The 17,022-nt window shown below is 40.3% G+C and overlaps 1 protein-coding gene across 1 annotated transcript; it reads right to left on the minus strand.

The window, feature by feature from the left end:
- Positions 1-462: 462 nt before the first annotated feature.
- LOC142760380 (low choriolytic enzyme-like) lies at positions 463-15,367 on the minus strand. The gene is made up of 12 exons (XM_075863563.1): positions 15,278-15,367; positions 15,074-15,095; positions 14,866-14,925; positions 14,026-14,160; positions 12,565-12,682; positions 4,286-4,464; positions 4,029-4,110; positions 2,133-2,263; positions 1,913-2,025; positions 1,594-1,804; positions 636-820; positions 463-528 (listed from the first exon to the last, which is right to left on the minus strand). Exons 1-12 carry the CDS (start codon positions 15,365-15,367, stop codon positions 463-465), a joined length of 1,392 nt encoding a protein of 463 aa, XP_075719678.1.
- Between the last annotated feature and the right edge of the window lie 1,655 nt (positions 15,368-17,022).

Consider the following 17,022-nt stretch of genomic DNA (forward strand, 5'->3'; position numbering starts at 1 on the left):
TCATTAATAAAGTAATTTCTCATTTACACACATATGGCTGTTTATTCTGAAAAGATGCTTTAAATGGAGCAACGGTCAAGCTTGCATCCTGCCACGCTATTCAAAGTCTATGGGACTGATAGAAACAGCTGAGCCCAAATAAGCAGACACCAGTAATATAAAGGAAACATGGTAAATGGGGGCCCTGTTATAGATTTTGCATTGGGGCCCAAGAGCTTCAAGTTACACCTCTGTTTTTTTTTTTTTACTTTGGGGGCAGAAAAAATACAACTAAGTTTATGTATGAGCATATAAAAATAAAAAGACATTTTTTTAAAAAAAATCCTGTGATTTATTCAAAACAAAAATTAAAAGTAACAGACATGGATCAACATAAGTTGTAATGAATAAAATGAATAGATAACAACATTTATAGAGAAAATAAATGCTTAGTAAAACTATACATAACTAACTGGAAATCTATCAATTATCCCCATTATTTTCAGGTTCCTCTCGTTCAGTGGTTTCATTTCCCATAGTTCTAGACCACTGAAAAGCAAAAACATATATAATTAGGAATGATGAATTACTGAGGGACAACAAAGAGTTCCTTTTTTTTGGTCATAACTTTTAGGATACTTGGGTACATTTTCTACCTGATCCCCCAACTCCACCTTCATTTCCCTGGTCCTATTCCTCACTGATAAGATATTTGCTGGATACCTAATTTTGGTGGGATTTGTAGACGTTCTTATATCTATGGTGAAAATTCTTCTATACAAAACATGTCCACTTTTAATTGTATTGGAATCTTTGTTATAATCATTGAACACAAGCAGGACTTATCATCAAAAGGGACGAATAGATTATTTTGAATCATCCGATTAGAAATAGAACCTAATGGTAAAAGATTGGCTCCAACGTCAACTCCAAATGGGGTTGCCTTTTGCTGGACTTTCGGGGCATTTATTAGGGGCCAATTTTGTGTCAGAGATTAAGCCCACTGAAATATCCCCTGGTACGCTAGTGGGCAAGTCTGACCCTGTGTGGGCCATAAACATTAAATTATTGGTAGAGCCCCCTAAAATCGCTCTAATACTAAATCTATGACGCCCTTTAGATGAGAAACTTTGGTTAAAGCTGACCGTACACATAAAATAGCTGTTGGCTATAGATTGAGGGAAATAACTGCCAGACATCATTGTCACCACTAAGCTCGGGGGGAAACAAAGAACTAGACAGGTAGAAATACAACTTGTTCAATCCTTCTATTAGGTGTTGGATCCTGCCATCTATCATGTAATGTATTTGGCCAGCATTGGATAAGAGTAAAGCTGACTATAGACAATAGATTTTTATTAGTGGGTCCCATATAACATCTATGGGGCCTGTCAAACAGCCCTTCACTGTCTGCAGATGGGGGCCACAAGGATCCAACAGTTCACATTTTTACCTATTCAATTCTTTGTATTCTCCGAATAAGGCCTCACCCCTCTATCCAAATAACAAGCTAAATGTCCTCCATAACGGGGCAGGTCAAGCCGAATGTGTAAGCTAATGAGGGAGTCAGGGTAAATTTTTTAAACCATCTTTGGATGAGAGCTAAACACTTACCAGTGGAATAAAAAGCGTTAAATATACTCAGTTTGAAACTGGATTTGCTCACAAACTCTACAAGCATGTTACGCCCAGATGAAACCAGAGTTAGGAATAATTTTAATCCGCTCGTCTCCGCCAATAGGACAGGTGATGATTTAGTTAAACCGTCATAGACTTTAATATAATCAGTAGACAAGATGCTAAGATTAACAATCTGCAATGAAACCTGGGACCAAAATAGAAAGTGAAAGTGGCTATTAGTTTAAACCAAGTTACAAAAATTTAAAAAAATGTTTTTTTGTATGTTCATATTATCTTCATTCATCAATTTTACCTTTTTACCAGGGACTTGAATGAGCCAGAGGCAGTTTCCACCTCCATTAATTGCAGAATTGCTGCTTCCGGAAAAAAATCCTGAGAGCTCCACCAGCTTTTCCCTGCAAAGATCTGTGGTGATAGAGATGGACAATGTTAGCGAGAAGTGTAACGTCCACATCAAATAAAATACATATAAGTAGATTTCAGAGAAGCCATAAGGTAAGGAAACAACATACTGCAGCTGTAAAAGGCATTAATTTTCTTCACGTCCAGATTACTCAACCCTGTTCTCTGTCCAATTTGCACAGTAGGGTCAGGTTTCGGGACAATAGTAGGTAATAGTGGATCGTTTCTGGAAAAGGCATATCTAGAGAGAATGGATAAAGAAGTATTTGCCATATTAATCAGAATGTAGACTCTTAGTGCCAGTTCACACTGAGTTTTTTTTACATGGAAACCGCGTCAGAAAACGTGCCAAAAAACGTCCGAAAATGCCTCCCATTGATTTCAATGGGAGGCGGAGGCGTTTTTTTCCCGCGAGTGGAAAAACCGTCTTTCGAGAAAGAAGCAACGTTCCCTATCTTCGGGCGATTACGCCTCTGACCTCCCATTGACATCAATGGGAGGCAGAGAAAGCGTATTTCGCTGCTTTTTTGCCCGTGGCGTTCAATGGACGCGAGCTAAAAACGCGGCAAACGGCATGTAGGCAGATCAAAATCTGCCTCAAAATTCCGAACTGAATTTTGAGGGAGAATTTTCTGCCTGTAAAAAACTCAGTGTGAACATACCCTTACAGGATGTTACAAAAATGGGTTTGTTAATGGTCATAAAGCTGCCAAAATACCCTGATAGGTATTGTATATTCATTGTATGCATTTATAGTATATTTATTATCCCCATGTTTTTCCTTTCAGAGATTGTCCCTTTCGAGACAACCCCGGTCTCATTTTGTCAGGAGAAACAGCAGCCATATAGATGGCTCGAGTCCACTAGAACAGGAGCTATTCTTCCAGAGCTGCTCTCCCTTCTGACTCATAGAGGGGGTCCTGAGTTGGAGGACCGCCCTCTATGAAGTCCATATGTCCTAATAGGGGATATGGACATGGATTGTACTCGTGAGACATCCCATTTAATGGGATTTTACAACAACTTTATAATATAAACATTGGAGCGATTTATTAAGCAAGAGGCGTTGGAATTCTCTTGCAAATTACATTAAAAAAAAGCTTTCTCACCAACAGTCCTGCAAACTGGACTACAAAATGGACAGGGTCTATTCTACTTTGCACTAACAAGAGCCACTTCCTGGGCTTTGCCATGTGAAGGAGGGGTTGGGCTTTAAATATACCCTGATTTGGAATTTGAATTTTGGTAATTATGATGGAAAACGGCCAGCGGGTCCAGCATTGGGAACTGCACATGTGTGGAGGGAATGGAGGTGGATGGACATGGAAATGATGTACTATAAATATGACTGCATGGTGTTGGTGGGGAAGGGGTAAGTGTCCATCCAACAGTATCATGCTGAACTGAGGGTGGTTGAATTCTAAAAACACCTCCCTAGGGCACCAAGAGAGCACGTCTTACACTTAAATCTAAAGAACAGGTATGGCTAAGGCCAGGGTCACACACGCAGTTTTAATGCAGTTTTTATCTCAGTTCTTTTTAGCCAACACCAAAAGTGGCTCCAAAAGGAAAAAACGTATAAATAAAAGACTGAAACATCTGCTTTCTATTGTGTCTTCTTCTGTTTTTGGCTCAAAACCTGACTTTCTCCTTATTATATAATCCCTTAACCATAGAACAAGTTTCCTTAAGGTCCTTAGGTCTGTAGGAGGCAGCATGGGCCCCGAGTGTTGGGCGACAAAGAGGCACCAACAAGCCACTTGCCTTGGCCAGTGTATCTAGATACAGGGCTAGAGCAGCCAACATCCTTTTTGCCTATCCACGCCTCTTCTTAGGGTCGTCCCAAAGAAAATGTCGATAACTTGACTTGTGGAAGAGGTTTTAAAAAAATTAATAAAAACAAAACAATCTTCTATTCAAAAAAATCATGATGTGTGTCGCTGTAATTTGAAATAACGGTATATGGAATGAGGCAGAAAAATAAAAAATCTCTCGTGTGGACTTACCTGTGGTAATGCATCACTGAGGTATAATCGTAAGGTAGGTTCAAGGTGTTCCCATCCACAATGTTAAAATTTTTCCAGTAATCTGGAAGACATGTGAATTATGTTATTACATATTACTATCACTGTATGTGAGGTTTTGCCAGCTTCTCTCTATAGACAATGGGTGGATCAACCATGAGGACACTGCAACCAATATCTACAAAGGCTTGACCACCAACATTTGGAGCTTCCCACAAGTTGTAAAAGTTAACAATCACCCTTATTCATGTTTTGCCATAAGATGTTAATGTAGTTATCTCGGTCAGTTCTGGTATGTTCATGGAAGAAACCGAGATTGTGCATAGCTTCATGTTGTATCACACCGTACACCATACAGTCCGGGCTGGAGAGGCTTACCGTCTGTTTGCCTGAAATTCTTCCAATGTAAGACCAGCAGCTGTAGATATAAAAAGGAGACTATTAACCCCTTCCCGACATTTGTCGTAAGTATACGTCATAGAAAACCAGTGCTTCCCACAAAATGTTGTATACTTACGACAAATGTTTGGCACCGGCTCAGAAGCTGAGTCGGTGCCATAATCGCCGGGTCTCAGTTGTATCTTACAGTATCATCCGGCTGTAATGGCGGGGACCGAAATTAGCTTCGATCCGCGCCATTAACCCCTTAAGTGCAGCGCTCAAACGCGAGTGCTGCACTTAAGGTGTTTGCAGCTCATCGGAACCCCAGCAATGAAATTGCCGGGGTTCCGGTGGCTGCAATGGCAACCGGAGGCCTAATACTGGCCTCCCGGTCTGCTTAGCATGGAAGCCGGTCAAGATCTGCCCGGCGGCAGAGCCTGATCGGCTTCCGTAGATGCCGGCAAGATGGCGCCGGGTCAGGAGCTGATGCGGCGTTATCAGCAGTGGAAGTCAGCTGTATGTTACAGCTGACATCCACCTGTAATGGCAGGAACCGGAGCTAGCTCCGATCCCTGCCATTAACCCCTTCGATGCAGCATCGCAGCTGTTACTAGCAGATCGCCAGCCCTGACAGGCAATCAGGACTGGCGACTGCTGCTATGGCAACAGGAGACACAATGGTCTCCTGCTCTGCCATTACGGAAGCCGATTAGGCCCCGCCGGGAGGCGTAGCCTAATTGGCTTGCTGTCAGTGAATGACTAACAGATCGAATACATTGCACTATATAGGTAGTGCAATGTATTAGAAAAAAATAAATCTGACAGTTGCACCTTCAAGTCCCCTAGTGGGACTTGAGAAAAAGTGTAAAAAAAAGTATAAAAAAGTGTAAAAAAAAGTGAAAACAATAAAAGTTTGAAGTAATAAAATAAATCACAATCCCCCTTTTACTCTTATCAAGTCCTTTATTATTGAAAAATAATAATAAACCATACGTATTTGGTATCGCCGTGACCGTAACGACCTGAGGTATCAAAATATTATATTATTTATTGCACGCGGTGAACAGCGTAAAAAAAACGTAAAAAACTTTACCAGAGTTTCTGTTTTTTGGTCACTTTGCCCTACAAATATTGGAATAAAAATGGTATACAAAAATGGTACCTATAAAAACTATAGCTCGTCCCGCAAAAAACAAGCCCTCATACAGATCCGTCGACAAAAAAAATAAAAAATTATGGTTCTCACAGCTTGGCGACAGAAAAAATGCATTCTTTTTACAAAAGTAATTTTATTGTGCAAAAAGTTGTAAAACATAAAAAAGTGCTATAAATTAGGTATCACCGGAATCGTACTGAACCGCAGAATAAAGTTAACATGTAGTTTATAACGCATAGTGAACGCTGTATAAAAAAAACTTAAAAAGCTGTGCCAGAATTGCGTTTTTTTGGTTACCTGGCATCCCAAAAAATAGGATAAAAAGGTGATCAAAAAGTTGCATGTACCCCAAAATGGTACCAATAACTACAGCTCGTCCCACAACAAACCAGCCGTCATACCACTACGTCTATGAAAAATTAAATTAGTTAAGGCTCCAATAAGTCAGGAAATAAAAAAATATGCAGTTGTGCCCGAGGGGAACATTTCTTCTGTTTCAAGAGGCGATTTATCAAGGACGTAAAATTAGGGAACCAGGATGGGTAGGACCCAAACATCTCTGTTGGAAGCGAGGGTGCCCGTATTATACCAGGACAACACTGCCCAGCAAAATTCCCCAAACTGCAAAGGTACGGAGTGTGGACCAAAAGGAGGATAAGAAAGGACGCCATATATCAATGCGACAACCGGCCTGTGCAGAAAGGATTGCTTCACAGTGTAACACACATCTATGGATCATTTTATTGTTTTTTTACCCCATTATTATACCACCTGACTATGCCCCTTATATACTCTGCCCAGCTTACATGTACCCCCACATTATAAACGGAAACACCAGCAATACTCAAACAAATATACTACCAAGCAAAATCCGCTCTCCAAAAGCCAAATGGTGCTCCCTCAGCTCTGAACCCCACAGCGTGCCCAAACAGCAGTTTCCTTCCACATATATGGCATCGTCATAACCGGGAGAACCCTTTTAACGATTTTTGGGGTGTGTGTTTGCAGCGTCATAAGCTGGGCATGACATATTTGTCACTGAATGGTATATCTAGGGAAAAATATAAATTTTTAATTTGCACCAACCGCAGTGCAATCATTTATGGAAAAGACCTATGGGGTGAAAATGCTCACTACACCCCTTAATAAATGCCTTGAGGGGTGCAGTTTCCATAATGGGGTCACTTCTCAGGGGTTTCTTTTTATTATTTCACATCTGAGCCTCTGCAGTTGTGAACCAACACTTTGTAAATCGCCAAATTAGGCCTCAATTTGACATGGTACGCTTTCACTCCTGAGCCTGGTCGAATGTCCAGGCAAAAGATTAGTGCCCCATGTAGGGTGATGTAGAGAGCTGTCTTGTTATGGTGGCACAAGCTGGGCACCACATATTGACATATCTATGGAAAAAATCCAATTTTCACTCTGCAACATCGAGTGCACACTAATTTCTACAAAACACCTGCAGAGTTAAAATGCTTACTACACCCCTAGGTAAATGCATTGAGGGGTGAAGTTTCCAAAATTGGGTCACTTCTGGGGGTTTTTCACTGTTTTAGGCCCACAGGCACCCAGAAACCAATCCAGCAACATCTGCACTCCAAATGGCGGTCCTTCCCTTCCCTGCCGTTTGCCCAAACAGCAGTTTATGACCACATATGGGGTATTGCAGTACTCGGGAGAAATTGCTTTACAAATGTTGGGTTCTTTTTTTTCTTTATTTGTTGAGAAAATGAAAAAAATTACGCTAAAGCTACGTCTTATTGAAGAAAAAGGACTGTTTTTATTTTCACTGCCCAATTCTAATAAATTCTATGAAACATCTGTGGGGTCAAAATGCTTACTACACCCCTAGATGAATTCCTCAAGAGGTGTAGTTTCCTAAATGGAGTAACTTTTTGAGCGTTTTCATTGTTTTGTCCCCTCAGGGGCTTTGCAAATGTGACCTGGCCTCCGCAAACCATTCCTGCTAAATGTGATCTCCAAAAGCCAAATAGCGCTCTTTCCTTCTAAGCCCTGCCGTGTGTCCAAACAGCAGGTTATTACCACATGTGGGGTATTGTTTTACTCGGGACAAATTGATTTACAAATGTTGCAGTGCTTTTTCTCCTTCAGTCCTTGTGGAAATGAGGGAAAATTAGCTAAACCTACATTTTCTTTGAAAAAATTTAGATTGTCATTTTCAAGGCCTAAGTCCAATAATTTATGCAAAAAACCTGTGGGGTCAAAACACGCACTATACCCCTAGATAATTTCCTCAAGGGGTGTAGTTTCCAAAATGGGGTCACTTGTGGGGGGTTTCCACTGTTTTGTCCCCTCAGGGGCTTTGTAAATGTGACATGGCCTCCGCAAACCATTCCTGCTAAATTTGAGCTCCAAAAGCCAAATGGCGCTCTTTCCCTTCAAAGCCCTGCCGTGTGTCCAAACAGCTGTCTATGACCACATGTGGGGTATTGTTTTACTCGGGAGAAATTGCTTTACAGATTTTGCGGTGCTTTTTCTCCTTTAGTCCTTGTGGAAATGAGAAAAAAAATCGCTAAACCTAAATTTTCTTTGAAAAATGTAGATTTTCATTTTCACGGCATACTTCCAATAATTTCTGTAAAAAAATCTGTGCAGTTAAAATGCTCACTGTACCCCTAGATAATGTCCTTGAGGTGTGTAGTTTCCCAGATGGGGTCACTTTTGGGGGATTTTTACTGTTTTGGCACCGCAAGAGCCCTTCAAACCTGACATGGTGCCTAAAATATATTCTAACAAAAATAAGGCCCCAAAATCCTCTAGGTGCTCCTTTGCTTCTGAGGCCGGTGCGTCAGTCCAGTAGTACGCTGCGGCCACATGTGGGATATTTCCTAAAACTGCAGAAACTGGGCAACAAATATTGAGTTGCATTTCTCTGGTAAAACCTTCTGTGTTATAAAAAAAAATTGTATTAAAAATTTATTTCTGCAAAAAAATATGAAATGTTTTACATTTCTACTCTACTTTGCTTTAAATCCTGTGAAATGTCTAAAGGGTTAAGACATTTTCTAAATGCTGTTTTGAATACTTTGAGGGGTGAAGTTTTTAAAATGTGGTGACTTTTTGGGGGTTTCTAATATATAAGGCCCTCAAAGCCACTTCACATCTGAACTGGCCCCTGTAAAAATAGCCTTTTGAAATTTTCTTGAAAATGTGAGAAATTGCTGCTAAAGTTCTAAGCCTTGTGATGTCATAGAAAAATAAAAGGATGTTCAAAAAAGAATGCCAATCTAAAGTAGACATATGGGGGATGTTAATTAGCAACAATTTTGTGTGGTATACAAGCAGATACATTTAAATTGAGAAAAATGCTAATTTTTGCAATTTTTCGCAAATTTTTGGTGTTTTTCACAATTAAATTTTGAATATATCGAGCAAATTTTGCCAGTAACTTAAAGTGCAATGTGTCACGAGAAAACAATCTCAGAATCGCTTGGATAGGTGAAAGCATTCCGTCATTACCACATAAAGTGACACATGTCAGATTTGAAAAATGAGGCTCTGTCAGGAAAGTCAAAAGTGGCTAAAGAGGGAAGGGGTTAATATTCTTCTCTACATATCTCATACTTAGTCACATAAACACATTACTTGAAAGGTCTTGCTCACGTCTTATCTTCTATGAGTATTATATTTCAGAATATTATAGTGAATTTTAGTTTTTTCATTTTATTTTTCCATTTTTGCATTCCAAAAACCAAAACTTTTATTTTTTTTCCGTCAACATAGCTGTATGGGGGCTTGTTTTTGCAGGGCAACTTGTACTTTTTAAGGGTACCATTAAATGTTTTATAAAATGTACTAATAAACTGAAAAAAAAAATCTTTGGGTGGTGGAATGTGAAAAAGAATTTCCTACATTGTTTTTTGGCTTTCGTTTATATTTTTATGTCGATGGAGGTTTGTGAGGGTTTGTTTTTTGTTTATGTATTGCAGTATATTGCCTTTATCTGTTCTCTTATTGAAAAGACTCTGTTACTGGTTTAATACTTAATCTAATAAACGCTTTGATGCTGATAACTACTGTTTTGTTATTTTTTTAAAACGTTTTTTAGTGACAAAATACTGATCATTTTTACATTTATGCAAATTTTTTGTAAAAGCCCAACTGTGTGTTTTTTTAATTTCACCAAGTGGGCGTTGTAAAGAGAAGTGTATGATGCTGACCAATCAGCGCCATACACTTCTCTTCATTCATGCCCAGATTTATTTACAGCACAGCGTGATCTCGCGAGATTACGCTGTAACGTCACTTACTCCTGCAGTTCCTTCACCGGAGTGATGGGAGAATGACCAGACATTGGCTCCAGCCGTGCCAGGACGATTATCCTCCTCAGCAGTAGTCCTGCCAGGGCGTCATTCACTTTTATTTACAACGCCCATTGTTAAAAAAAAAAATGCCCAGTTGAGCTTTTACAAAAAATTTGCATAAATGTAAAAAGGATTAGAACTCTGTCACTAATAAACGTTTTTAAAAAAAAACAAAACAGTTATCAGCATCAAAGCGTTCATTAGATTAGGTAGGATATAGGGAAGTATTCAACTGGTGACAGAGCCTCTTTAAGCTTTGCCTTTGGCAGGACTTACTAATAGAGCCCTGATGGGAAGCCTTGATGACTTCAATAGGCCTCCGGCTGTCAAGGCAACCGATCAGCACCACGCGGTTTTGTTGCGGGGTGGCCGATCGAAGGACAGAGAGAAACCCCCCTTGTCTGTTTAATCACTCACATGCCGCAGTCCCTATTGACCATGGCACCTAAAAGGTTAAATGGTTAGTATCTGAGTTATCTTCGATCCAGGCCATTACGAGGCAGTGTAAGCTATTTGAAACAACCCTGGGGCTAACAAATCCCCACAGGGCTCTCGTGTGTAAATCTTTTTTAGGGCATACCTGCTAACAGCTGCCTGTGCATTTCACATACACATGCAGTAATGCATTAAAATACATAGCAAGACCTCACACAGCAACGTCGGGGACAGCAACGTCAGCGAAAAAATACAAAACATTATAACTCTTGAAATGCGGTAACGCAAAAACAGAAAAATATCCTGCATCACGAAGGCCAAAATTAGCCACGTCCTTTTGAACTTAAAAGCTTTTCCACCTTTATAAATATATTGAGTATTCATGATTAATGATGAACTTGGCCTCTTTCTAATCTGCTTCTAGAATTACTAAGACTGGCATTATATACGCAAGCCTAAGCCTAAAGCCTATAGGAGTAAAATGTGACAAATTTGTTAAAAGGTGCATGCTTTCTGTGTGCTTCAGAGTGAAATCTACGCCAGCCAGGAGCAACTTTACTACGTCATAAAGCTGGCATAAAAAAGTCAAATAATTCATGCTTTTTGGTTTCAATTCTTCATCATTTTCAAGATCTCTGCTTGCTTTCAATAAATTATACATTTGTATTTATATAAAGAGGCCAAAACCCAGTCCTGATCATGTCCAACTGTCACAGGTAACAAGAAAAAGATTGGGTACACTGTAACTCGCGTTTACCTATGTGTGTAGTTCTAAGCCAGGGGTGGGGAACATCCGGCCCGCGGGCCGTATAAGGCCAGCAGGATCATTTGATCCGGCCCAACCTCACTCTGCCCGCCGCTGCCGCCGTGAGTCCGCCCTACTCACTCATATTTAGGAGCAGGAGAAGGGCGGACGGATGCAAGTATAGTGGTGGCAGCAGCGGTCTGAGTGAGGTCAGTGAGCGCCGGCTCAAGAGTGGATCAGTCCGGTCACCTGACCTGAGTCAGTGACGTGAGGTCAGGTGACTGGACTGGTCCACTCCCAGGCCGGCAGTGGCGTAGCTATAGGGGTCGCAACGGTCGCAACTGAGACCGGGCCCCTATGCCTGACTGTGCTGTTCCCGCTTCCAACTGAATCTGCGTCCGCGGGACATTTATGACCACAGGATGTTAAAAATGTCAGATAGATGCAGGTCCCATCTCTGGGACCCACACCTATCTCTAGAATGGGGCCCCCTAAACCCTGTTCTACCGCTCTGTGTGTTACGGCTGATTTCCAACCATGAAGAAGAAAACAGCGTAACTTGCTGAGCTACGCTGTTTCCATAACTCCCATAAAACTGAATAGTAAACAAGAATATTTCCAGCACTTGAAAGTTCCACCCAACCTCAAGACACACATACGTAGGCTAAACTGTGAAAAATACTCCTGGTTATATTTTGTGGTGCCCAGAAATGTTAAGACCTCCCTTCTTTCCTTTTTTGCAGAACCATCAGCACTTTTGCCCACAGGTTGTGTCTGGTATCACAGGTATTGAATTGGACTAAGTTGCAATACCAGACACAATCTTTTGCCAAGAGTAGATTTATAATGGTCAGACAATCCCTTTAACCCCATTCCAGACATCTGCCGTATACGGCACATTTCCGGTGGGGGAGTATAGAGTGGGGTCACGGGCTGAGCCCGCTCCATAGAAATAGCGTGTTGGTTGTGCGTAACAGCTGACACTTGAGCGGGATCCTGCATGTTTAACCTCTGTAGATACCACTGTCAAAAGCAATCGTGTCATCTAAGTAGTTAGGAAAAGGGAAATTGGCCTCTGTGCTGCAATTGCAGGGTGCCAATGTTTGCCATGGCACCCTGGGGCCCTGATTAAGGCCCCCAGGTCTGACCTCTTTGTGCTTCTATAAAGCCCTGCCTCAGTATAACGATATACTGCAATACATTAGAATTGCAGTATATCATGCAAGCACTCAAACAAACAATTTCTGGTTCAAGTTCCCTAGGGGAGTAGTAAATAGTTTTTTTTAAAATATATATATATATATATATATATATATATATATATATATAAAAACTTTAAAAAAAATCCCTTTTCCCATTCCCCCCTCCAAACATAAAAAAATTATGGCTTTTGGAAGGTGAGGAGGGAAAAACGAAAGTGAAAATCTGAAAAATGGCTACGGCAGGAAAGAGTTAAGCAATTTAAGCACTTACCCTTCTCCAGACTCTATACTGAGATAATCTGATTCTGAGCTTCGGTCCACAAACTGCACACAGGTCATCGTTTCAAATTCTTTCAAGGCCGAATAAATCAGAGATTGTTCGTCCGCAGCTACATCGGAGATTAGTTTAAAGTTAATTTTGGAATAAGTAAAATTTGGCTGTATTGACAAAGTGTCCGTTTTGCTACAGTTTTGGCCTAGCCAAACCATTAAGTCAAGAGTATGATACTGCGCTTAAATGCAAGGTAAATGACTGCCAGAAACTTTTTTGGGTCAGGGTCACACACACAGTTTTGATGCAGTTTTTGTGGAAGTTTTTGGCTTTGTTCTTTGAGCCAAAGCAGAAGTGGATCCAAAAGGAAGAGGTATAAAGGAAAGATTGATGCATCTCCTATCTTTTGTGTCCACTTCTGTGGACACAAAAGACAAAAGGAAAATACCAAGTCATACACATGGGCCATAGACTTCTAAGGTTGGGTACCCACAGTGCAGATTTGCTGCAGATTTTGCATGTGTTTATTTAGCCAAAACCAGAATTGGATCCATGAGAGCAGACTTATATGAACTTTCTTTATATATTTACTCTGTTTAGGTTCTGTTCCTGGTTTTGGCTTAAAAAATAGCATGCAAAATCTGCAGCAAATCTGTACTGTGGGAACCCAACCTTAAGGCTCCGTAATAAGGGGTCTGTACAACTCAGAACTTAAACTAAGCCCTAATTCGGTTGTGTGTATGAGACCCCATGCATATAATACTTCCATAAAAAGTTATTAGACTAAATAAAATGTATAATAAGAATAGTAGTAATAGTAGTAACAACTCATAATAATACATTATCATTAGGGGGAGTTCACACAGAGTTTTTTGATTAGTTTTTTTTACACGGAAACCGTGTCGGAAAATGCGGCAAAAAACTTCAGAGAATGCCTCCCATGGCTCGCAGGAAAAAGAAGGGTCATGCCCTATCTTCGGGCGTTTACGCTTCTGACCTCACATTGACATCAATGGCAGAAGAAGCGTATTTCGCGGCGTTTTTTTGCCCGCGGCACTCAATGGCTGCGGGCGAAAAACACGGCAAAAATCAGCATGCAGGCAGAGCAAAATCTGCCTATAAAGTTCCAAACTTAATTTTGAGGCAGATTTTCCTCCTTCAGTGTGAACCCAGCCTTAAAGGGGTTTTCCCAGGACATTAAATCGGATTTGTCACCTAGGTAAGGGCAACATATTACAGGGAAAAGTTCCACTCTTCTATAAGCCAAAAACGCACAACAAAAGTCTACAAATATTCTTCTTATTACCACTACTAATAGTATTAAGAACAATAATATAATGCCCTGCGACTGCATCTGTTCATCTACATAAGAAAACGTAATACATATACATAAAGTTGTAAAGTTGTTACCACAAGCAACATATAAAAGATAAAATTACAAACAAAATAGGAGGCACTTACTGTAGTCAGGAGATATGACAATTGGTACTGGGACGATACCATTCTTCTGTTTTGGCCACATGCATCTTGTACATTTTCTAGCATTACGGTAGGGGTCGATGGCAATATCAGCTTCTCTCAGTAATATAGGAATATCTAAGAAGATGGAAAACATTCATCTTCTCATTTCTGGTATTTTAAAATCTTAAAGTTTATATTCACCTCTCTAACCAATATTTGTAATCCTCCAATGCATTTAAAATAAAAAAAATTAAGCAAATTTGCAATCGGTCTTAATGAAAAATATACTTGTGTATGCAGCTCCTATACACCATGTGTCACCATGGTTACAGACTGCAAATAACCTCGTGTAGTCTGATCCTACAGTCTTACTCGCTTTCATCTTCCAGTAGGCAGTTATCTAATATCTATAGTCAGTTTGAAAGGGGTTGTCTAACATAGACAACCCCTGTTAGTATGCCGTACAATGAAATAAAGACACCATATAGGGCATTCCCCTGCTTGGGATCTCCTCTGTGAGACATGATGATGTTAACAAATATTATTTCTCACTCTAGCTGTGCAGTCCATCCATGCCTTACATGATCGTTTATTTATATGAATGACAGGCATGTAATGCTACATTTCACCTGCAGTGGCCGCTGCAGAACAAATCTATGACCAGGGTTTTTGAAAAAGAGTTTGTCTTGATGAAAAAACTAATTTAATATACCAATGTAATCTATCAATACATCAAAAACTAGATCATATTTCAGGTGGCCAAAAACATACACCGAGAGTTCTCCATATACCAACATACACCAAAAACACACTTTTTGGAATCTGTAATAAAAGATTTACCTTTGTTTGCATCCTCAATAATTTCAAATATAGTGACTCCCTGGTCAATATCATCGTCATCTGTGTAGATAAAAATATACAAAAATCTGATCAAATATGTGACGACAAGGAGCCATTACTATGAACACAGCACATCTGTATGTTCTATAATAAGACCGTGTTATTACTATATACTGATATTATTATATTCAAAGGATGAAGAACTTACTCTGATCATCAGGTCCTTGCATCTGTAAGAAGAAAAAAGTGGCAATTAAAGAAAAAAGTTCAAGACATTCCAAAAAAGTAACGTTACAGTCCCAGCATGGACCAATGTACAATAATGTAGTGTGTACAAGCAACACATAAGTTCTAGATCCCCAAAGTCATAAGGATAAAGATAAGAAATATAGGTGGATGGATCTTGACTTACCGGTTTTGGCAGAGTCCGGCCAGCCAGACACATCAACATCACCAACCTCAGCTCCATAGTCTTGTATATTGTAGGACACTGCTGACACATCTTCAATCAATGCTTTATTTAAACCCTCCAGAGGTTGGGAGCAACCAATCATCACACAGACAAAGGAATGCAAAACATGAATTTCAAGTCATTCCAGTGACCCTGGTGATCTTTTATTGACTTTTCATACACATGGAAAGAATAAGTCACCAGTGCCCTAGAAAACCACACTAGGTAAGTAGCAACACAAATATAATAATTATCTAGACTAATGCCATATGGAAAAATAAAAACAAACTTAAACTTTTAATTCCTCACATTTTCTTGGAGTCATCTTCTTGTATTCTGTTGTTTCTTCTAGAAAAGCTAAGTGACAACCAATATTTCCACCACTACATCTCCTACGAGGGCTGTCACCTAGCTTTTCCAGCCTACTGATCAGCAAAGCTACTTAGAGGAGTGTCATTGCAGTGGTGGATTAAGCCTCACGCACACGACTGTATCCGCAAATACTGACCGCAAATACGGTTCCGTATTGCTTTATAGTCATCAGCAAATCATCAGCAACGTACCCATTTCTGCTGAATGGTATCCGCAAATAAGGTCCGTAGTGCTTCCGTATTACATCCGTAAACGGATCCGCAAAAAAAGAGGCCTGATTGATGGGAAATTCCCTTTGTGTTGCTTAGCAACACTTCCGTATTTGCGGACACACCTCCGTAGCCATCCGCAATTTTGGTTTCCCCCATAGACTTCTATGGAGGAGTCCGTGCCGCAATTGCGGACCAAGAACGGACATGCTCCATAATTCCCGGCACAGAACTGCGGAACGGCCACTCATTCGTAGCGATACGGAAAGGTGTCCGCATTCAATGAAAGTGAATGGGTCCGTTTTTGCAGAGGCTTTTTACGGTCGTGTGCATGGGGCCTAAATATGATCTTGTACCCTGGGCTGTACAAAAACTATGGAACCCTTCCCCACACATGTGTTTCCCCTTCATGTCAATGTAGATCATGTGGCCCACACCTCAGTATTTATAGAGAATGTATGAGTTTTATAAAACATGTTTCCTCGCAAATTATGGTGAGATCTAGGGTGGTATAAAAAGTAAAATGACAGGAACTCGATGATACAACTCGTGTGATCGTGTGGGTGCAGAACATGACACACTGAGCGTTTTTGTAAGAGAAATTGACAAGCTGCAGATTGAGAATCTGCACCACAGATCAATTTACGCACATGTTTTCTACAAGTTTTTTCTGCAGCGTGTGGATGATATTTATTTTAATCTTATTCACTTTTCTGCTACTGCAACACGTGGCAGAAACTCTGCATGGAAAATCCGGACAGAAATTCTGCAGTGTTTAATCCTCCAAATTACACTGTGTGAACATACCCTAAGACTAACATCCTCCATAATCGACGCCTTCCAGTCCCATCTCCAAGACTTATCTCATGTTGCATCAGTTCTCTGGAATTAGCTACCCTAGACAATCTGGTTTATTCCCTACATCCATAGATTTAGGCGGGCCCTGAAAACACATCTTTATAGGGAGGCCTACATTATCTAATTTGGCTCCTCTCCCTTTAACACCCCCTCTACAGTATTCCTCATAACCTGATACCCTTATACAGCCATATTTCTCACACTCCATGCAACGTAATACCCTTCATACATCTGCACAGATATCAGCAGCTCTGTGTCTTCCCCAAT

The sequence above is a fragment of the Rhinoderma darwinii genome, chromosome 4 (genome assembly GCF_050947455.1).
Source record: "Rhinoderma darwinii isolate aRhiDar2 chromosome 4, aRhiDar2.hap1, whole genome shotgun sequence".
Classification (NCBI taxonomy): domain Eukaryota; kingdom Metazoa; phylum Chordata; class Amphibia; order Anura; family Rhinodermatidae; genus Rhinoderma; species Rhinoderma darwinii.

Bases quoted from the DNA above. Each gene is read 5' to 3' on its own strand.
- LOC142760380 (XM_075863563.1), bottom strand. From the start codon at position 15,367: ATGTGTCAGCAGTGTCCTACAATATACAAGACTATGGAGCTGAGGTTG. The intron at 4,465-12,564 runs GTAAGTGCTTAA...TTATATCTACAG, and splicing joins AGTATAGAGTCTGGAGAAGG to CTGCTGGTCTTACATTGGAA. The intron at 529-635 runs GTAGAAAATGTA...TTTGCTTTTCAG, and splicing joins AGGTGGAGTTGGGGGATCAG to TGGTCTAGAACTATGGGAAA.